Below are 21775 nucleotides of genomic sequence, written 5' to 3'. Positions count from 1 at the left end.
CACTTGTATGATGAAACTGCCTGATTTTTGCAGAGCTACTCACAAGATCACCGAAACAATGGAAGTGGACCCTGAGTGGCTTGATCGCTTCCACCCATCAACGTACGCCCGATCGTGGCCGCATCCTCAACCGCAGAGATCCATGTGAGCCTTCACGCATCTCACGGCCACCAACTTGCAATTATATCAGGCCCAAGGATGTCATTATCCGGTACGACATCTACAACATTTCCAGCATCGACACCGTCAAACAGGTTTGCTTTTTTGACATGCCAATCATTTGTCTTTGGAGCGCCCTCCCTGCGCGGGTACACTTACTCCTCCTTCGGTTTCGCTTCAGCAATTTTCGGCTGATTTTGCAATTGAGACGAGCTGGGAGGTTCTTGAAGACAGCTTGCCCGTACGTCACACGCCAACGCGCTGCCGCCTGACCGCTCTGCGCCTGTCCAGTTCAATCTTCTTCTTCTCATTGATCTAAGACGTGTGCAGGGCATCAATGAAAACTCAACCATTCCTTGGTCTACGCTTTGGAACCCGCGACTAACGATTCAAAACGCTGTTGAATTGCGCAAATTTGAGGTGAGTTGGTTCCCACGCGCTCAGCCTGCCGGGGGGAGCACACCCTCTCCCTCGTCGACGTCCATCTTTGGTCTGCGATACTCATCGGTCTTCAAACTTACTCTTGTCATAGATCACTTGGCGCAAGTCCAGCAGTCTGTCACAACACATTGATGGCCTCTACGATCACAACCCCAGCGGTCGCATCTGGTCTGTTACCGGCGATATCCGAGACTTTGGGATCGTGACTGGCGAAAGGGATGTTGTGCGTGGTGTTGTGATGTTGGCAATGGCCTGCGCTTGTTTCCACATCACTTGTCTTCTCGTCGACAAGAAGAGAAAGGAAAGCGGAGCGACAGGCTAACAGGTAGACAGATTGCCTTTCCTGACCAGAGTGGCTGTCTGTGGTAGGGTCACGGCCCGAGTCGAGGTCTCGGGTCGCTTTACCATTCGCATGTCGCTGGAACACTTTCCTTTCGATGTGCAAGAGCTTTACTTGCTTGTGCGCTCCAAGGTGTGTACGCCTTGGACCCGAGGCGCTGTTTCGCTTCTTTGGCTCATCGCGAGTTTGGCTGAACGACATGACATAGTGGCGCCACAACTGGGTGCGATTCCGCCGCCATCCCGTGCCTTCTTACATGAGCATTGTCAACCTCGAGTATTCAGCCTCCATCGACACTGAGTATTTCCTGGACCCCCTTCCACAACACAAGCTTGAAATGCCGGTGCGCTTCTTTGCTAGCAACCTGAGCGTGCTTCTGTATTTCGCCGCGCACGGTCCACTTTGTCAATGGGCATGCTCAGAAAATTGGTGCCCGATTTTGACTGCAATCTCATATGCCGGTGCATTGGACGCGCATATCAGCATGATGAGCGACACAAGGCTTCAGTGCGTCGCTGGGATGGCGTAGCTGGTGGTTATGTTCGCAGCGACAAGCCCTTAGGTAGCACTCACTCGCCACGACCACGTGCCATGTTTTTTGTGTTTTTTTCCTTGAAATGCTCCTTTCTCGAGACATCCTTCTTACTTTGTATATAAAGCACCAGACTTTGGTGTCCCTCGCCTTGTTCAGCCATGGCTTGTTGAGCTTGCTCATTTCCCATTCGTGGCCGTGGCCAAACACGTATCTTAGAATGCGCATTGTGCTCCAAGGCCACCAGTTGGCCCATTCCCTGGCACACGGACACGCGCCATGGCAGCTCAGGCATGTGATCATGATGCCAATTTTCTCTGTGCCCGGTATCGATTGGATAAACTTACGCGGCCACATGTGGCAACATCTCCCTAGGCAAATCGTTTCCGCTGGCCCCTTTGTGCATCACTGTTGCGCGCAAGCCTTCGTATTACATGTGGAACATTGTCTTTCCTGTCTTCTGGATCGTGGCTGTTTCGGGCGTGTCCATGGTTCGATTGCCTGCCCTCACGTTGGCCGGTCTTCTTCAGCGCCCCTCACTCCCGCTCCTGGCCGTGCGGCGTGCAGGCCATCGAAGGCGATAGCGAGACCGAGGTCTTGGATGCGCGCTTGTCGGTCACTTTGACGCTGTTGCTCACGCTCATTGCCGTCAAGGTATGCCAGCCACTCGATTGTGGTGCGCCTTGTGGTGGCGAATGTTTTTGCTTTTCTTGTTTTGCTGTCCGTTTTGCCACTTTTCTTTGAAGGAGCAATAGCACACTGCCTTTTACTGGAGGTGTCTTGTCAATGCAATAGTTTGTGGTGGCTTCAGACCTGCCCAATGCCAGCTACCTGACCTGGCTTGATGCCTATATCTTGTTTGGGTTCTTTCTCCTAATCCTCGTTGTGGCGGAGAACGTGATCGCTGCTCACTATGCTGACTCGCGGAGCTGGATTGACTTGATTGGTGAGTGCCCTGTTGTGTGCATGCCCTTTTCCTCTGGTTGCGCGCCTTGCGACATGTCCGTGACATGCAGTCTTACCCGGGCTCTGGACGCATTCATCACTCAGGCGTTTGTGTCCTGGGAGTGATTTGGGTTGGCGTTCATGTCCTGGCTTTCTTCTTTCTCTTCCCGCGTCGAGTTTGGCGCCATGTGGGCAGCACTCAGCTCCAGCGCTCCACTGAGATCAAGTCCATGTACGAGAGCACGCCGCTTTAAAGGCCCGCTCGAATCTTCTTGCTCTGGGGCCTGATCATGGTTTCCCAATTCCAGTCTGTGATTTGTATGCTGCCCACCGCTGCGCATCGCTTTGGCCGCCTCTCTCACGTTCGAATTCATATCCATGGATGTATGGTGTGGACCACCATTTTGCGTGACCTCCACTCCCGGCTTGAACAGGTGCCCAGATCAGCAGCAGGGCTTGAGGAAGATGTGTGCAATTGAATGCAAGGGCTGGTTCAGCTGCATCTAACAAGTTTTAATATCATTTCAACAAAGGAGGCCGTGCTGGCTTTTAAGAGCGCACGCTACGTGAGACTTTGCGGTGATGAGCGGTGGTTGCCTCCTTCAAGGCCTGTTTCAGTTGTTGTGTCACATGTAAGAGGGTCGTCACATCCGTTTCCAGCACATTGGATTGGACGGCACCACGTTCGCCTGCATGCGCATGGGATAAACAAGGGTGGTGAGCTGAACTTGCGACGTGCTGTGCCTGGCTCGATCGTCCAAGGCCCACAACCCAATGCCTGAAGAACCAACCAGGCCGGGTGGTGTCCAATCGCAGCACACAGGATAAGTGGTGTTGATGATAAAGGGAGCGTTGTGCCACCTAATGCAAAACATCCACATGAACGGGGCAAAGGTCATACACAAATGAGAAATTGGCTCAGAGCAGGGTAGAAGGAGTCGGGGTTTAGAGATGCACGAAAAATCAGATTTACCGTGGCGTCGAGTCGCCAATGCAAGTCCGCGTACTCGGCACGCTTGAATGACAAAAGCACGGGCCAGGTAGAAAGGGAAATTCAAGTGAGACAAAAGCTCAGTTGTGGGTCGGGCGTCGGGTGCAGGAAAAGGCGTGGGAAGAAAGAGGGGAAGCCCGTGAGATGCTGTTCGTGGAGGGGCTTGGGCGTTCGTACCTCGGGTCCCAAAGTGTCAAGAACATAGCGCAGAAATTCGTGGTGGGTTTTGTAAATCTGACGCGGTAAAATCAAGAGATGTGAAGCGATGAGATCCCGAAAGGCGACATGTGCCACATCATTTTGGGGGATGGGCAGGAACAGGTTGCAAAGAGATACGATAAAGCAAGCTCGTCCGCCCACCTCGATCAGCTGTGTGGAAAACTCGGTGGGAAAGCTGAGTGTCAGAAGCGAATCGTGCAAGTCTGTTTCCTCAATCTAAAGCCATGAGAGAGCATGAGGGTGTGCAGGCCAATTGCGCGGAACCAGATCAGTAAACGCGTCAAGAAAAGTTGATAATGGCTAGGGCTGAGACACGTACGTTCAAGCGAACGCATTCAAGCAGAAGAAACATGATGCCTTCAACCGCACTGGAGACATCTGTGAGGGGAAGACCAAGTTTCTCTGTGGGAGGATGAACACCCGAGGGGTCAGGGCTGCACAAATTGGGATTGCTCGATGCGAATGGAATGGCTGAGACGGGAGCGAGGGGCTGTTGCAAAAAAAAACCCCCCCCGCGCCGATCACGAAGCGCGCGATTCAGTTGACGTGCGCGCAGGTCACGTACTGGCGGCTGATTGGTAAACTTTCTGGTTTGTGCCATTTTGAAGAAAGTCAATGGCTATGTTGCCAAACTCAGTCACGACTAGACCATTGATGGAGAACGACATGGGGTCGGGGCAAGAGGAAGGCGCGTGAGATCGATTGATGCCAGGCTCATCGGCGCAAGCAACCCACGTACTGGCCGGATCAAGTGTACCCAGGAGCTGAAGGTGGGCCTTATGCTCGGCCGATAGAACCAGCAACATGCTGACGAGTCACACTTGTTCGCCCACACTCGCCCGCCCCCAACGCACAGCTGCAGGTAGTCAGTAGCAGAGAGCACCAAATCAAATCGCTGCGCTGCCGCTTGAAGAAGCACACTGAAAAGACAAGAAAATGCTGACATCACCAGTCACAACACACAGACCTCCAAAAAAAAAAAATATCTTTCTCTCTCTCTCTCTCTTTGTTATTATTGTTCACACATAGTGTTGTTGTTCATAGTGTTGTTTCTGATCTCAGACGAACCCACCGACGCCAGCAGGGCGGTCGGGACAGGTTCTACAGGAAGCCCAGGGTGGCGGGAGGTGATCCTGACGGCTATAGGACAGCAGAAAAAAAAAAAGCATGTAGGCTGAGCTGCAACGGTCCAGTTGGTGTTGCTGGCCTGTGGGTTGGGCAAGAATGTCAACCATCGTGAGCGTCGTGCATGCCTGGCTGCACGACCTCGGCCGCTGGCTGTGGGATGAGAGTCTCCTCGGCCGGCAGTACTGTGCTGCACTGCTAGGCCAGCCGCCCGACCTGGTATGACATGCGTGCCTAGACGGCATTGCTGCCACAGCGATATGGCTGACCAGAATCCACTTGGCGCTCATTGAGGCTGGGGGCATGGGGTGGTGTAGGTCGCGCTCAGGGCGCAAAGCGGCGACATTCCCGAGCTGGCCAAGATCATTTTCATGGAGCTGTGTCGGGCTAACCGCCAATCCTGTGCCTCACTGCACAGAGTGTTGCACAGAGCCAGCGAACACCAGGCCCATCTCTTGCCGGCCGCCATCAACTATCCAGTTGGGGTTCGTGTGGCTTTGCTACATGAGCTGTGCACGTTGAGCTGATCCATCCTCATGGTGTGAAATGGAATGCATGGCCCCGCGAAACTGCCTTGTGCACAGCATTTGAATAGCAGTTGCGTCATGCTGGCTGCTGAAGCCAACTTTCCAGAGCACGTGCTTGAGCTGCTGGCCTATGGTGGATCCGCCGGTCAACGACACGCGGTATGCTATAGCTTGCTGCCTCGTCCCTTGCAGCTTGCGATGCTCACCCTTGCACAAGCCCATGGGTGAGACGTGCTCTCATATCTGTGTCTCCTCTGCCAGCTCGACCTTCTCCCTCTGCAGGTAGCCTTGATGAACGGACATTGGGAGCTGGCTCGGGTGCTTCTACCACATACGCCGCTTCTGGATGCGGCCTCTGGCATCGGGGTACGTGTGGCTGTGACTGTGGCTGTGGATGGTTGAGCGCGTATCCCACCCGTCTTGGCAACTGGGTTGTGTAACCGAGATTGGACTGTGTGGTTCCCACCAGCTGCCTGCCGCGCGGATGTATGCGCTCGCAGCAAGTGCTGATCGCCAGTCGGAGCGGGATCTCCCGTTTCTGGTACAATGGCAACAAGAAGTACGGGTTTGAGTTTTTCTTTGATCCCAAGACTTATCTATCTGCAAGAATGACCCTTTTGTGCCTCTGCCCACGCTAGCTAACATTGCCCCTGGCCACCACCTGCAGCTCACCCGTCAGCTGAAGCACTGGCTGGGTCTGGCGCTGCTCCTCGACTGCCGCGATGTCAGCCAAAGTAGAAATTGTCAGCCCTTTTCGCAACTGGCCCTTGAAGACCTCGCTACCATATGTAGCACGGTTTTGCTTGACAGCCCCACAATCTAACACGCGGTTCACACCCGTTATTCTCTCTCTTCTCTCTCTTCTCTCTCTTCTCTCGTTCAAGCTCTCTCTCTTCTCTCTCTCTCTCTCTCTCTCTCTCTCTCTCTCTCTCTCTCTCTCTCTCTCTCTCTCTCTCTCTCTCCACATGTGGGAGTGAACCAAATGTCAGTCAGTGGCCAAGCCTTTCTTTTGCCTTTTTTTTTCCCTTCTGGTGCCACGAGGACACGGCTGGCTTTTCAGAATGGCGGTCGATCAGCAGCAGGTGAGTCCTTACCGCTCCGCGCTTGTGTTGAGTTATGGGCCCAAAATTCTTTGCGCTCCACGTCCGGGATCGCTGTGCCAAAGGCTCTGGAGCAGGCACTGCCTTCTTGTCTATTAAAATAGGCCCATACTGTCAAGTCGAAAGGCAATCGAGTCAATCTCACAGTGCAACGGATGCGTCAAACCTTGCTCTCTGCGGCAGGTCGTATTTGAGGAGCTGGTCTCCTTTGTGGCCGAACATCTGAAGGAGAGCCATCCTTCCTTCGCCGAAGAATGCGATGCTGCCTACACTCAGGGGCAGTTGGCCTCGGCCCTGCCCAAGCTCTTGAGTGTTCTGCCCGCCGTTTTTGAGATGGAAGGGATGGAGGGCGTCTGCAACAGCTGCATCCGACTGTGTGCGTCGCTTGAGCAAGGCCAGAAGCATCTGTTGAATCTGGCTGATATCATTGCCCAGACGGACAACACTTCGGGCGCCGAAGCTCGTCTGCGCGCGTAAGCTCAAGCCCCTTGAGAAAAAAACTCGACGCTACTTGGGTGCCTACTGTGCTACTTCAGAAGCACCTGTGCCGGCGTTGTGAGCTAATCCCTCTCCCTCTCCCTCTGTCTGTTGACTTTTGTTGCAGCTTGAAGAACGTGTTCAACCGCATCGACAGCAACGATCAGCAACGCTGCCACGTTTTCAAGAACGTGAGTAATACTTTCCTTCAAATGCATTATACATAATCATCGTCCTTTGCCCACACTGCCCACACTGGGCTTCTCTCTCGATGGGCTTCTCTCTCGATGGATCCCTCTCGCTCGTACACACCTCCCGCGGCTCAGCCGGTTGCTGTGCTTTGCGCCACAATGGCGTGTGCACTGCCAACCACTCTTTTTTGTCGCGAAGATCAATACAGGCCTGTTCGTTCCCAGCTTGTTTTTAGTCGGGCTGGGGATTTTTTTACCTCCTGTTACACCATCTTTCTCTTCTTGCGCCTGTGTTTTGTGCTTTCTTCCAGTCGTTGAACGCACACACGCACACACTTGCTTGCTTGCTTTCATGACTTGTTAACGTGGGCATGTTCTTGGTTGCATTAGATTGTGGCTCTGGCCTGCAGCGCCTCCCTTGTCTCGGCCATCGAGAAGCAATTGGAAGCGCTTCCGCGCTGGCTGAAGGAGTGGACTGGCGGCTCAGATGGCGAGCTCGAACGCTCGACCTATGTGCACGTCGCCACTTGCCTGGACAAGGCTCAGCGACAGACCCTGGCCTACCAGTTCTGGTTGCGTGCCCTGCGCGCCCTCTCCACTGCCTCTGCCAGCGAGCAAAGCTCTGCGCGCCCTATGGTGGAGCGCACCATTGCCTACGCTCTGTCGTCCCATGGTGACTTTGAGCTCTATGCTCTGTCCCGACTTCCTGTCGTTCAGAATCTGGATAGCCCCCTCAAGAAGGCTCTTGAAGCCTTTGTGAGCGGTGACTACGAGGCATACACCTCGTCTGGTGCCACCGCCGCGATCTTCCAACAGCATGGTTCGAACTACCGCCTTGCAGCCTCGGCGACTTATGTTTGCTTGTGGTGTGCCTTTGGGGGCCCCAATTGTTGATGAGCTTACCCTGAATGCTGGTTTTGTGTAGGTTTTGACGAAGCACAGGCTAACCGTCGCGTGCGTCTCATGGTGCTGGCCAATAAGTGCGCCGATCGTTCGGAAGTCTCCCTTGCTGATATTGCCGAAGCCATTCACATTGAGGAGGCTGAGGCTGAGGACTGGGTCATTGAAGTCGTTCGGGCTGGCTTGATGGATGCCAAGATTGATGAAATGGCCGGCACGGTCGTCATTACACGCGCCAAGCAGACTAAGTTTGACGCCGAGGACTGGAAGCAACTGCGCGATCAGCTGCAGGTACGACATATTAAAACGGCTTGCACAAAAATAGTCATGCATCGTGCTGAATGCTTGCGGGCTGGGGTGAGGCAGGGCTCACGTTGTTTTTTGTTTTTTCCTTGTGTCCATGCTTTTGGTTTCGTAGATGTGGCACGAGAACATTGCGCGTGTTTCCTCTATGCTAGGCCGCGTTACGGCTATGGCCAAGTAAAAGCGCCGCTTAGGCTTGACCTATGACGGTGTATCCATCCATTGTTCTTTTCGTAGTTATATCTGGGACGCGCTACGCGCTATCCCCGGATTGTGAGTGTTTGTAAACCCAACATAGCGTGGGCCACGTGCCAGACCGGATCATGCCTTGTTATACGTGAAGCTGGAGACGTTGAGCGGGTTATGTCCTTGTTTTTTCTTCCCTTTCTTTTGTAAACGTACTCGGTTGCCTTCTCTTTTCTGTTTCGCGTGATCAGTCCACACACCCTTTTATTCTTCCTTGTACCTCTGTCTTCCTTCTTTTTTGGCTTGGACTTTCCTCAGAATGGAAAGTGGTGATTGATTGACTTTTTTTTTTTTTTCCCTCCTTCTACTTCCTCTTCTCTTAACTTCCTTTTCGATATCCCTTTAATCTTGGCTTTTTATGTCAAGTCGTCGTGAGGATTCGGCTAAATTGGAAATGAAACTTCGACTAACGCTCGAAAAGCAATGTAAAATGAGTTGCGATGCAAGACAAGAAGATGATGGTGGGGCGACGCATATCACTCTCATTTTATGTTTCAAGCAGGGGCTCAAAGAAAGGACTCGACTTGGTCTCAAAATCGGGTTCGCGTCCATCGCGAAGAGCAGCAGCAGCCTCCTTGGAAGTTCGCTTCAGCTCGGACACCATGACCCTGTGTGTTGGGATACATGCCACAGAACAACGAGAGGCAAGCGCATGAGGAGAGGCATGCAACCGGCTGTCGGGTCAGGAAAGGAATGGTAATATAGATAGGGACACCCACTTGATCTGAGGTCGACCTTGCATGGCTGCTGCCAAGGCCTTGGCTGTGTGAGGAAAAACACGCTGAAGATCACCAACACGCTCTGGTTGAACCGTGTCCAGCTATTGATGGCAGAGAACGCTTGATCAGCACGGTGACAAAAGAGCCATCCCAGGAGGGCAGGCCAGCCCGGGAGACAGACCGCGGTCAAATCTCCGCTCTGCAACCGCTTGTGTAGTTGTTGCTCCTCGCGCCGATTAGGTGAGGCGGCCTTTCTGCACGCGTCACGTTCCGTAAAGTTGTAGGTCTGGAGGATATCACTGCTCATTGCAGACGCCAAGTGGTTCGCATCGCCACATGCTGTGAGCACGACGTGTGGAAAGGATTACGATTCGGGCACCATTCAAGCTAATCTCACCGAATCAAGGGAATCTTGGCGTCTCGATCTTGATCCGAATCCAGCGCCAGCGCCGGACCAAAATTGACCTGGTAGGGCAAACATGGAGGCAGTGAGCTTCCATTCAGTCTTGAGTTTAGCCCATCAAACTCGATCTGGCGTCCTCACCTCAATGAGATGCAGCTTCAGCGCTTCATCAATCAGGACATCAAAACCAAAGAGCTCTCGACAGCCCGGGTTGGCTGGACACTCCTTGTGACATTAAGAAGCAACGCCACGCTGAGCCATTGACCATAGCAAAAGACTGGCAGGCCATGTTGGCTTCAGACAGGCCGCGTTCAGTATGCTGGTTCTCACGTACCTCGATCAAGGCCATAATACTTAACACCGCGAGGTTGCCGATGCGACGCCAGATGTTGCGATCATCAAACCCCTCGCTCTGCCAATAGGCACGCAACTGGGCCAAGCTCCACTACACCGGCACATGGCTTTGAGACCTTTGTGGCTATAAATCTTGAACGATATAACCTGGTAAGTAGCTGGGGAGACTGGTCTGCCTAACCTTACACCCAGCACCCATGTCTGGCAGCTCGCTGCTCATGTTTGGCGTTAATTTGTTAATAGAAGTATTGGTCAGGTGGGCGCAAACGTTCTCAATGTTTTCAGCCGAGTACTTGGCCGTGCCAAAACGAGCCAATCCTACACATAGGCATGAGACTGGGCTACTTTGTTCATGGCGGGTGCACGTTGTGGCGATTGCACGCGCGTACCTTTACGGTATAAGTAGACGGTCAGGGGGCTGAAGCTGGTAACGTGGACATAAATTCGCAGATCAAACTTGAACCCTTTGATCAGCAAGGGCCGATCGATATACGACTGCACCACGCTGTTTTGGTCGTACTGCAAGCGGTCGCGAGTCCGGAAGAGGTAGATGCCTCGGCCGCGAGACAGCTGCGATGGCTGGTGCATCAACACGCATACACAGGTCAAGGGTTGTGTTCCAATAAAATATTACAAGACATTACATGGGGAAAAAAGGGGACTGCGGCGCAAGAGTTCCTTGCAATGGCCTGAAAAGCACACAGTCGGTGGGCGGATATACCTTGCAGATCCATGTCGCCGTGCTCTAGTGGAAAAAGAGAGACGGGCAGCCCAGAATAAGCCGCCCCGCCGGTTGTCATCACAACCATCAGACACGCTGTGCATGAGGCTTGAGGCACCAGCTGCACAAACACCCTCTGCTTCACGCGTGTCGCTGCATTTGACTGTGCATCTTCAACAAGAACAGGGGTCTGATGACAGAACAACGTACATCCTCGGCCATCCGCGCTTCCAACTTGCTCAGATCCGTTGGCAGAACAAAGCTCTCGGGGGCAAAATTGTATGCCGCTGGAACCAACAGGTTCAAGCCGTAAGTTGCGGCCCTTGTTCGTTCGATTTTACTCGGTAGAGCGCGTGCAGCATCGAGTTGCATCGCGCACTCTTGTACTTACCACCATAGACCTTGCGCATTTTGCGCATGGCCCGACAGAGCAGGTCCTTGCGCGTAATCATGTATGACCTGCACTTGACAACAAATCAGCGAGAGCGTGCATCACAAGAGAACTTGCCCCGCAGTCGCGTCCAAGATCCTGGGTGCCGCAGCGCTTGCAGCTGGTGGACTGACCGAGGAAAACTATTAATGCGTTGCCAAGGTCTCAATTCCATGGCTTCATCCTTGCTAATGAGCCATAGAACAACGAGCAGGTGAGGCCACAGCGATGGTGCGGACACCATCAGCACCAAGGCAAGGGTTTGCACAAACTGACACAAAGGAGTTGCTTCGCCAGTACAGGTTCCAGCCATCTTGACCATCCGTTTTCTCGTCGTACAGTCGCCAGTTCCCGAGCTGCGGAACCACCTTGGCCAGCATCACGTTGACCCCTAGCGGATCATGACAATAAGAAAGGATTGAAGCAAATCGGCCAGTATGCGGCACCAGACCCAAGGCAACACACCTTCGCCGACTTTGAGCACCAGCGGTGGCCCCTCTGATTCGCTGGCGGTGCCATCGCCGCTACCGCCTCTTGCCGCCATGACAATGGTCTTTTTTGTTGTTGTCTGAATGTTTGTTTTTTGGGGGAATTCAGAAAACAAAAAAAGTGTGACATCCTTTTTGTATGACAATTTGATTGGAGTATGGCGCTGAAAGCCTCGATGCGACGGCTGGCAGAAGCAAGCAGGGTCGGGCTGGCTGAGGTGAAACAACGTGAGTTCGCTAAGATGCTGGTTATAAGAAAAAAAAAAAATATTGCGATGGCTGTTGGGGAACTAAAGAGACTAGATCGGAAGAGCAAAGGTTTGAAGCCACCCTCAGAAGTAAGGATCTAACAAGGGATCAGGTCCAAGGTCGGGTTGTAGCGGTCGTTGGTGGAATAGACAAAACCCTGCTTCTCGAGCCAGGACAGAACCGCCCTGCGTGGTGCCGTTTAACAACATGAGTCAGCAAGAGAAATTGAAAAAAAAAAGGGGGGCCCCAAGTGGGGGGATGGGGCGACGGGCCTGTCTCTCTCACATGATGCGCTTGGGTGAGGGAGCAAGCCGATGCTTAATGATATCTGCTCGCGCAAGACCTGAACGGTAGAACAGCCCAATCAAGCAAATCAGTAATTACAGGCGTGTTTCACGCACGTGAGAGCTAGCCCAGCCTGCGGGGACATGAAAAGAGAAGCAAGGCTGGAGAAAGTTGACTCACCACTGGCACGCTCGCAGCTGCAGATGATGGCGTAAACGGTGCTGGCTCCTGAAGGCATGTTGACCACGCCAAAGTCCCGCTCGAATGCCTCCACTTCGGCCATAACGCTCTTCAGCAGTGGCTGGTTGGCTGGCAACATGATGACACCGGCCGCCAACTTACTGCGCACCCCCAAGGTGGACATGAGTGAGCGTCCTAAAGAAGCCTTGGTTCGCATGCGACTTGCACGTCGAACAGCCTGCTTGGTGCCCAGCTGCAGGTTGCGAGCCACATTTAAATTCTGATAGCCCCACAAATCAGCCTGCTCTCGTGCGACCACACAACAGTGAGTGTAGCGACTCATCACCGGCGACCGAAACAAGAGCTAGCGAAGAAGAAACAAAAACAAGACACTGAGTAAGGCCACGGAGCAAGAACTCGCACAGTGCCTACCTTTGGGTCGTATAGCAGGACAGCATCTGCATCGTGCAGATCGATGGCGGGGCTGGAACCTCCAAGAATTGCGATTCGATCAAAGATGGTGACCGCGGCAAAATTATAGCGGGCTTGCAGCATCGGGTTGCCTAGCCGCCACTTGTGGTCGCGAAGCGAGGAAATGCATGCCAGGATTGTACGCGTCGGCAACGTTTCGACTGCATTTAGCGCTGCAGCAGAGGCAGACAGACCGCCCAGCACGTAAACGATCCCTGAGAGGGTGACAGCTTGACAGCGCGACCGTGGCGTTAAAAGCTGAGGCAGCGGATGCCAGGAGTCACGGTGTGTGTCGTAGACGGCTGCGCCGCGAGACGCCTTGCGGTCACCATCCACGCCACCCACGACCACGATATATCGATCCGCAATGACGGTCTGGCCATGCATGCACACAGGGCTGGGCAAGGGTGCACAGGCATGCCAGGTATTTGCGATGGGATCGTAGCGTGCTGCCCAGTCGAGAACTCTTTGCTCAGGCGATACACCGCCTAGCAAGTACACCTGACCACCCACAACACTTGCAGCACTACCAGCTACGCAAAATTTAGAGGGGGCAATGGGCTGCCATTCTTGGTGCACCAGTGGGTCAAGCATTTCCGCGGTGCCGTGCGCGTGATCACCGCCAAAAACATAGATGCGGTTTTCGACAACTGCACAGGCGCTGCGTAGGCGAGCCTGTGTAGTCTCTGGCAGGTGCACCCAGGCCTGTGAGCCATTGTGGTAATACTGCACTGATCGTGCAATCCCATGCATGCCATCCCCACCCAACACCACAAGACTGGGCACTGGCTTGTCTGCGGTGGGGCCGGTAGGTTCGGGCTCTGATGCTGTCTCTGCGGCGATTATGGGCTCGGAGTATCCTGTAGGTTGTATAGTGCTGACAGGAATGGACGGCGAAAACTCGCCGTCAATGTTCTCCTTCTCCAGTGAGTTTGTGGAGAGGCGACGTATGCGCTTAGCCGACAGCTTGGTGCGGCGCTCCCCCTCTCCTGTGCTGGCACTGCAGATTGAGGTCGTACGAGAAAGCACGTGTTCATCAGACGATCGTGCTTCTGCTTCTTCCGCAATTCGTTCAAAAGGTGCGTGTCGAGAACCAGCATTTGTCGGAGCCTCCTGCTCTGGCGCCAGCAGGCCTGTGGTCGTCGTGCGGGCATCACGCACGTCTTTGCCAAACGGTGGTGGTGGAGAAGAATCTTCCTGTTTGCTCTTCATGTTCGAGGCCTCATCCAGCATGGCTGCCTCCGGGTCGGCGTCCGCGTCCATATCGGCGGGTAAGGTTGATGGAGGTCGTGAGTGCAACCGAGTCCATTCCACATGAGTCACATCATCGGAAAAGCGAGACAGGGAGCGACCCAAGGCCGTTGGGGATGGGAGGCCTGCCATGACATTTTGAAAAGGTTCTTCTTCGGGTGGAACCTGTGACTCGGCATCGCTGATCATCGTTGCATCTGCCTCGGCAGAAAAGAGCCGCAAAGGACCGCGACGTTTGGCCCAGGGGGAAGGGGGAGGCACATCATCAACTTGTTGCATCCATGCATTGGAAGGTGTGTCGGGCGGCACGTCTCGGTCGTATTCGGGCGGGGCTGGAATGGAAGGCGTTGCGGGTGTGATATGGCCGGCGTCGGGTGCCGGGGAGGCTGGGAAGACGGGCGAGGCAGCTGCAGCCGCCATGGTTCCCCAATGCAGGACCGGATCAATCAATTCCAATGTTTCACCGTGTCCACGACAAGATGCCAAGACAGCAGCCTCTACTGCGGGAGCAGGGAGCAAATTGACCTGAACCCCAATGTGAAAGGTGCGGACTGTAGCGGGTGGCACGACCGAAGGCGTGGCCGTACCACCACTCAACTCACGGACACCCTGAGTATCACTGGAGACGGCTGTGCGCGACGGAAGACGTCGGGTGTGTGCCGAACTAGGTGATACCCCAGCTATGGAAGATGGTGTCATGGGCAGTTGGCGACGGCTCGTGGTGCGCCGCATACGACGGCGCGGGGCTCGATGGCCTGGAGTGCTGGACACTTCGCTGGCGCCATCTGTCTCGGACAAAAACGATGCGTGCCCATCTGTCTCGTCCGCTTCAAATCTGTCGCTTTGTGCAGGCTCTCGATGTTCTTTTCGGGCCACGTCAGAGCCTGTTTGGGACGATGCTGCGCTTTTATCGCGCAAGTAAGCCACGTGCACATGCTCGGGGCCAAACACCTCGCAGAGTGCCGTGTCCAAAGAGCTGCGAAGCGTGGGCGTGGTTGCACCTGGCGAGAGTGGATGGAGCAACCGAAGCAAGGCCTCCGTGGTGGGCGGGGGCTGACGACGAGCGACAAGGGTCGCTAGCCTAGCCAAGGTGTCGTGAGGCAGATGTGGTATCCAAGCTTCGAGGAAGGTGATGGGCATAGCAGCTGCGGCAGCGAGTGCGGCAGGGGTCGGATCAGCCAGCTGGCGAAGGAGGTAGTTTTGGACCGCGTCTTGAAGCGGTGTGGAGTGCAAGTTCACAGCGGTGAGCCAGACGAGGCGACAGATATCGAGCTGAAGGGCATTTTGAATGGCAGGTAACACGAGCTGAACCAGGCCGAGGCTGGGAAGAAGGTGAGCACAGCGCAGCAAAGCAAGCCGCTGGCCGATACTGAGTGACTCCAAATCCAGAACACCATAGAGTAGCTCGATAAAGAGTGCACAAGTGTCTGGGGGACACGGGATGTGTAATTCAGCCCCGTTGTGCTTCAAGTCCAACTGGGTTTGCTCCAAGGCCAGATCTGCTACCAATGTGCAATCAATGTGAGGATGATGGGGTGGGGGGCAGATGGTGGAATGAAAGAACAAAGAGAACATGGTGGTCCAGATGGAGATGGGCACGAGAACGCGGTACGGTTCGTACTAGGATGAGGAGATAGCATGGCGACCGCCCCAGGTGGGCTACTGGCAGCAGGAAGGCACCAGCCCGCCCGCACGGCCAGATCAGGCGCCCAGGCAGCCAGCACGCAGCGGTGTACGGGGTAGCAGGCAGTGTCGGCCGCGACTAGATTGATATCACACAGCGCACCTGGACCAAGATGCAGATCAGCACGTGAAGAAAGTCAGCGCAATGGCTTGTGAGAAGCGGGTCATGGCGGTGACGCGCGCGCAAGGGGGAAAGAGGGGGGGCTCTGGCGATAGCAGGGTAGAGCAAGCAAGAGACTTACCATTGCGCTGAAGGGCATGGAGCTGTTGAAAGAAGAGGTAAGGGACGTGTTGCCGGCTGGACAGAGATGAGGCATCCTGCCTTTTAGAGCCAGGAGGAGCTGGTACAGGTGGGGCGTCTGTGACCTCGAGAGAGTGATGAGCCTGCATGGTGCAGATTGGGCTCATATGAAGGGAGAGAGGCGCCAAATGTTGCTATCGCTACTGCTGCTGGCAGAGTAGCAAGGGCCAATTTGTCCGGCCGAGGCTGAGACCTTGGGACGCTGAGCCTGCAGAACAAGAACTCAGAATGGCTCTGTAGCGGTGATGAGCCCGCACAGTGGTGCCATGGTCAGCCCAAACTGCGTCGGCTGGGAGACAGAGGGGCTAGAAGCTACAGTAGATCTTGCGGAGAGAGAGAGCGACCGAAAGTTTGAAACTGCTAGCAAAGTCTGCAGTTCTGCCAGACTCAAGACTACTGTGGAAACGAGCAGGGCTAGGTAGCTGTGCCGAGTAAAACACAGCGCCAGAGGTCGGCGAGGCCAAGCCAAGCCTCAAAGAAGGAAAGAGCCGCGCCACAGCCAGCCCAGAGGTTGTCCAGGTGACTGAAGTCTTGAGAACGCCAGCAGTGAGTGGAGATTTGGTTCGCCCCCACACCCCACACGCCTACGGATCGGGACAACTACAAGAAAGAAGCTAACTTGACCAGCCGATTCCCACTGCCGGGCCTCAGGGGCGCACAAACCCGCGCCACCCACGCGTTCAACCAGCCAGTCAAGCCGTCGCGATCGGAAGCCAACTACCACACCCCCGCCCCCATGTGTGCAGACCAGCACTCGCTCACAACACGCACAACGGTCACTACACACACTCACAACGTAAAACGTTATGCGTTGTGCGTGATACGATGTGTGATTCTCTCTCTCTCTCTCTTGATCCGTCTCTCTCTCTCTGACTGTCTCTCCTCTCTCTCTCTCTCTCTCTGATCTGTCTCTGTCACACACACACACTCTCTCTCTCTCTTGATCTCTCAAATCATCTGTCTCCCTCTCTCTCTCTCTGATCTGTCTCTGTCACTCTCTCTCTCTCATCTCTCTTCTCTCAAGGAACTTCACTGTGTTCGTGTCCTGTAAACCAGTCATGGTCACTGTGTTCGTGGGCCAATGGTTTGATTTCAGTTTCTGCATTGGCACGGGCGAGCAGCAAGACGCTGGCGACGAGACGGCTCACGCGCATTTGGTACCCTAGTGGACAGGGGCAACTTGCTTCCAGTTGCCTGGGGGTCGAAGGAGTTGGCAGCATGTCCACTGGGATGGCTGCCACCACTGCTGCTCGTACCAGCAGCACGGTCATGACAGCGCCCCTGCCCAAACCGTCACCGTCACCGTCACCGCCGCGCATGCCGCTCTGGCCGCAGTTTGTAATCTTGGGCGCCGTGCTGGCCACTTGGGTCTTCACCCACCGCGTAGGCCAACTCCTGTTCCCCGGCGTGCCCGTGGATTATGTCATTGCCGCCATCCCCACCTATTTCATGCTCATTGCCATCGAAGCCACCGTTCATCGCGCTGCTCCCCGGCTCGTGTCCGGCCCAGCCGCCTACAACCTGGCTGACACTTGGAGTAGTATGAGCGCAGGCTTGGCCCAGCAAATCATCATCAAAGCCCTTGCCCAGGTGGTTTCCAGCCTCGTGCTGCCCTATTTCACTTACAACTACATCCACCAACACTTTGCCTTGACCCACCCCGATCCAGAACGTTGGTCCACCGCCTGTCTCGCCCTGACCCTTAGCGACTTTATTTACTACTGGACCCATCGCTTCGGCCACACTGTCAGCCTCTTTTGGGCTGGACATCAGCATCATCACACCTCTGAGCACTACAACCTCAGCACGGCTCTCCGGCAAGGCTGGTTTCAGTCTGTCTACTCCACCGTCTACTATCTACCCGCTGCCCTGTTCTTTCCCCCAGGCGTTTTCTTCTCCTGCGTCTCTGTCAACACCGTGTACCAATTCTGGGTCCACACTTGCCTCGTCCGCCGCCTAGGCCCGCTGGAATGGATTTTTAGTACCCCATCCCACCACCGTGTGCACCATGATCGCCGCGTTCACAAAAACTTTGGTGGTATTCTCATCATCTGGGATCGCATGTTCGGCACCTTTGTGGACGAGGGTCACGTGCCAGAATATCTTGCCCACGCCTCCGGTCCACGGGAGGCTCAGCTCTTTGGTATCATGCGCGCCGAGCGCTCCTGGGCTGAGGTGGTGACCCAACTTCAGGGCCTGCGCGCCATTTTTTCACACCCCCCGCACCAATGGCTCAAAAAGGCCCTGTACGGCCCGGGCTGGTCCACCGCCACGGCACAGCGCCACCTGGCCGTGCCCTCGGAGCGCAGCCGTGCCTTTCGCATCTTCACCGTCTGTTCTCCCCTAGAAGGACTCTATCTTGTGGCAGGTTTGGTGGTGGCCGTAGCCCTCGGGCTGCTCGTCCTCGTACCTGATCTACCTTTAGTTTTTCAAGCAGCCTTTGTCTTCGCCGTGCTCCTTGGCTTACACCAACAGGGCCGGCTCTTAGACCGCGCCGGTGGCATCACTGGACATGTGGTACTACACGCACTCAGTCTTATGGGCGCAGCAGGTATCTTGAGCCAAGACAGCGTGCGTGAAGCGGTGGGCCTGCCAGTGGCCAATGCACTCCGTGTGGGCGTTGCGGCCATCGCTGGCCTGCTCGTGCTCGTAGCTGCGACTGGCCGCGTATGGCTTCCCACCAAGACGTCCCTGGGACACACGCAATGACATGGCTCGTGCTCGGAAAATTAAAAGCCCCGTCCATGCCAAAACATATTCTGACAGCCTTGCTAAATTGATGTTCCATTCTACGACTCCCCCATGCAAACTGACCCTGGCCCCATGGACATGCCAACCATGGACACGCAAAGCAAATGGTTCACGGACACGAAAGCACAAGTCAATTATCTGTTTTGCTCCATTCGCCAACCAGGGCCGCACGCCAGTGCCTCTGAGTACTCGTCCAAACCATCATACAGCAGGTGACGCCGTGGCAAGTCCTCGGCGCGGGCATGCACCTTTTTTGCTGCTTGCAGTACGTCTGCGACCCTACACAATCAGATCAGATCAGATCAGATTTGCACACCACATCTTCAAACATTTCTTGGATGCGTGTCGCCCCAACTTACCGAAGCGTCAACCGTCGCCACGCTTGCCGTTGGCTGTGTGTCACGGGTGACGAAGAGACGCCTTGGTCCGGCAATGCGGCTTTTAGTTCCTCGACCCCTGCGCCGGCTCCAAACCGCATTGCCAGCCCGTGTGCTAGCATGGCCTGTTCATCGGGGTCTGGGTGCAGGTCTGCGTATGTGCACGATTGCTCCAACTGCTCGACAACATCCCCGAATGGTCCAATTGGAGGTGCAGACAAAAAGCAGGTCAAGAGCAGGTAAAACCGCAGTCAGCTTCAGGTGACCTGTACCAGCCAGTGTATTGCGAAACTGGATGTCAACATACTGGGAGGCTATTGCACGCTTGACGATAGGCGAGGTCCAAAATATTTCGTATGTACACCTGCCAGTTACAAAGTTTTATTAGCACAACGCGCATGTGCCACCGCAACGCCTAACCAAAAGATGTGGTATCACAATAAAACAAGTCAAGCATGGCACCTCGGTGGCAAACGTCAGTATGCGGGTGACTGGGCCACCAGCTTGAATCTCGATGCTCTGGTCCTTGGCCAACGAGTTCAGTGTGGGTTGGATTTGCTCAGGACGAACCATGTACCGATCCTGTTGAACACACTTCTGTCAGCCTACCACAGTAGCGGACCCCCAGCAATACCGCCGCCACGTGCGCACCTTGACATTGCTGCGGGCCGCCACACTAAACTGTCCAAAGGTCTGGTCATCCTCCTCGTCCTCGTTGATGCGCACAATGCCGATTACATCGGCCTCGCCTGCATGACAAGACGACAAGAGGAACAGAAACAGAACAGAAAAAGGAAAGTGGCGTCAGGATGGCAGACGTTGAGTTCGGGTCCAGGAACATGTTCGTCCAAGATCGATGGAGCGGTGACTGTATCACCACAGGTCGATCCTTAAATGTCAAAACACAAGCATGGAGGCACATGTGGAGCCAAGAGATGCGCCCGTTCAAATGGTGCTTAAGCATGCAGAAAATCAGCTCAACGCACCTTCCGTGTAGCCTTGCGCCTTGGAACCTCGCGCAGACATCGACCTGTACATCCAGAGGAGTGGCACTGGTGAATGCTGGTGGGCGAACAAATGCCTTCTGTTGAAGGTTCAATGCATGAGTACGCACCTCGGCTTGGCTTTTTTGGGTGGAGGGGCCTCCTTCTTTGCGGTGCTCGGGGTCTCTGGCTTGGCGCTTGCTGCTTCGCTTTTCTCAGATTTGCCTACAAAAAGTCAGGTGGTTGGCCCGCGTGAGGTGAATACAACTACAAGACTAGTACAGTCACGGTCCTTGGCATGCATGCCATGAGCTTGCAAAATGACGCAATGAGATTGTGTTGCACGCTTGCTCTGAGGGCACATACGCTTCGCAGTTGTTTGTGAGGGGGTCTAGCAGCGAAAGCAAAAAAAAAAAAAAAGACAGGAGCGTTGATGACACGAGCGCGGCGATAAGGATGCGAACAGAGGAGCTGACACGTGACCCCAGCTTGACAAGTTTTGGGAGTGTAGGCGTACCCTTTTAGTCTTGGGCTTGGGAGACGCCTTGCCTGCGGTCTTGTCCTGGGAGTCAGAGGTTGCTGTAGCTGGTTGATTTGCTTTGGTGTAGTTGTAGTTGCCTTCCTACTCCATCAACAGCCAATGAGTAGTAGACCCACCGACCATTGTGGGCCGCCAAACAATAAGTAATGGTGGATACACGCAAAGACCAGAGCACACACCATATACTGCTTGTAAAGCGCCACGCATTTCTCCACACTGAGCTTGGTCTAAGGGCATGGCCAATTTCACGTTTGATTAAGATGCGTGGGCGCACTCGCGAGGGAAGGGGCACCAGGTACCTCGCAAGAGGCAGACCCGAGCGTGATGAGGCCTACCAAGGTTTTGGACAGGGCAAATCCCTTCTCATCTTTTTGGATATAATTCACCACAGTGTCGAATTTGGCTTCACACTGTCAAGCCAAATCAGCAACAGTGAGGGGCAATTGTTTCAGCGCCGCGCGTAGAAGCGGGTGGTCAGGTGCGCAAGGCTCAGCTTACAATTCCAGTGTACACAATAACAAGGCGACCACACAGAGGAACCAGGGCCCGCTGCTCGGGAATGTGCTCGGCCAGTTCCTATGATCAGCAGGCCAGGACCACAAAACTCAGGTGCGACCGGGGCAAGGGGGTAGAAGCAAGCAGCGAGAGCAACCAGTCCTCGCACTCGCGCATATAGGTTGGCACCTTGATCGCAGTCGTGATTTGAGCTGTCATGGTCCTCATGAGCTCGCGATGGACCGGTTCGTCATAGTGAAACTTGTTGCGGTCAAAGACCTTCTCAGCAATCCTTTGCGTGATGCTGCCGACAAGAGCCAAAGCGGAGTGTTCAAGTGATTTTAAGCGCATTCAGTAGCATCTCCGACGCCCCTTCCATTCAGTGCCCTGCCTTGGTGCTTGAATTGCAACATGGCCATGTCAAATTGACCATGGACAGGAAGCGGGGGAGGGACGGGGGTTAGCAGACATCACGCTCACCGCTCAAACATGTTGGTGTCTGCGGCCATGGTGCTGCTTTCGCTGCCAGTAAGGCAGGCGAAGCAAAAAGATGCGCCAATGGATCAACTGAGAACGCTTGAGTCAAAAGCACAGCAA

At 54.6% G+C, this 21775-nt stretch overlaps 6 protein-coding genes across 6 annotated transcripts; 3 read left to right on the top strand and 3 right to left on the bottom strand.

Moving 5' to 3' along the window:
• Window positions 1-58: 58 nt before the first annotated feature.
• On the top strand, window positions 59-2737 carry MONBRDRAFT_30738 (uncharacterized protein; the record flags this gene model as incomplete). The annotated part of the gene is made up of 11 exons (XM_001742481.1): window positions 59-102; window positions 191-254; window positions 490-579; window positions 692-768; window positions 970-1072; window positions 1149-1283; window positions 1424-1502; window positions 1848-1963; window positions 2040-2126; window positions 2268-2418; window positions 2523-2737. The coding sequence occupies 11 exons, from the start codon at window positions 59-61 to the stop codon at window positions 2669-2671; spliced, it is 1095 nt and encodes a 364-aa protein (XP_001742533.1). The 3' UTR covers window positions 2672-2737.
• Window positions 2738-2966: 229 nt separating this feature from the next.
• MONBRDRAFT_21885 (uncharacterized protein) lies at window positions 2967-4433 on the bottom strand (the record flags this gene model as incomplete). The annotated part of the gene is made up of 7 exons (XM_001742027.1): window positions 2967-3106; window positions 3209-3278; window positions 3586-3642; window positions 3769-3843; window positions 3947-4029; window positions 4193-4270; window positions 4367-4433. The coding sequence occupies 7 exons, from the start codon at window positions 4431-4433 to the stop codon at window positions 2967-2969; spliced, it is 570 nt and encodes a 189-aa protein (XP_001742079.1).
• Window positions 4434-4851: 418 nt separating this feature from the next.
• MONBRDRAFT_30737 (uncharacterized protein) lies at window positions 4852-8902 on the top strand (the record flags this gene model as incomplete). The annotated part of the gene is made up of 11 exons (XM_001742480.1): window positions 4852-4971; window positions 5070-5237; window positions 5337-5438; window positions 5562-5645; window positions 5947-6013; window positions 6164-6267; window positions 6563-6852; window positions 6984-7047; window positions 7438-7867; window positions 7973-8238; window positions 8366-8902. The coding sequence occupies 11 exons, from the start codon at window positions 4852-4854 to the stop codon at window positions 8429-8431; spliced, it is 1761 nt and encodes a 586-aa protein (XP_001742532.1). The 3' UTR covers window positions 8432-8902.
• A 706-nt stretch (window positions 8903-9608) lies between these two features.
• On the bottom strand, window positions 9609-16047 carry MONBRDRAFT_4775 (uncharacterized protein; the record flags this gene model as incomplete). Its single annotated transcript, XM_001742026.1, has 11 exons — window positions 9609-9680; window positions 9760-9843; window positions 9953-10030; window positions 10154-10290; window positions 10362-10551; window positions 10904-10980; window positions 11085-11152; window positions 11400-11514; window positions 12326-12689; window positions 12758-15667; window positions 15973-16047. The coding sequence occupies 11 exons, from the start codon at window positions 16045-16047 to the stop codon at window positions 9609-9611; spliced, it is 4170 nt and encodes a 1389-aa protein (XP_001742078.1).
• Window positions 16048-17348: 1301 nt separating this feature from the next.
• Window positions 17349-18740, top strand: MONBRDRAFT_21882 (uncharacterized protein; the record flags this gene model as incomplete). Its single annotated transcript, XM_001742479.1, has 2 exons — window positions 17349-18399; window positions 18457-18740. The coding sequence occupies 2 exons, from the start codon at window positions 17349-17351 to the stop codon at window positions 18738-18740; spliced, it is 1335 nt and encodes a 444-aa protein (XP_001742531.1).
• Window positions 18741-19698: 958 nt separating this feature from the next.
• MONBRDRAFT_30736 (uncharacterized protein) lies at window positions 19699-21746 on the bottom strand (the record flags this gene model as incomplete). Its single annotated transcript, XM_001742025.1, has 11 exons — window positions 21659-21746; window positions 21368-21482; window positions 21182-21259; window positions 21019-21093; window positions 20863-20910; window positions 20660-20764; window positions 20425-20533; window positions 20274-20367; window positions 20146-20189; window positions 19811-19908; window positions 19699-19764 (listed from the first exon to the last, which is right to left on the bottom strand). The coding sequence occupies exons 1-11, from the start codon at window positions 21685-21687 to the stop codon at window positions 19699-19701; spliced, it is 861 nt and encodes a 286-aa protein (XP_001742077.1). The 5' UTR covers window positions 21688-21746.
• Window positions 21747-21775: the final 29 nt, after the last annotated feature.

Source organism: Monosiga brevicollis, genomic scaffold (assembly GCF_000002865.3).
Source record: "Monosiga brevicollis MX1 MONBRscaffold_2 genomic scaffold, whole genome shotgun sequence".
NCBI lineage: Eukaryota > Choanoflagellata > Craspedida > Salpingoecidae > Monosiga > Monosiga brevicollis.
The sequence above is the reverse complement of the archived record's forward strand: the minus strand, read 5'-3'. Positions and strand labels throughout refer to the sequence as shown.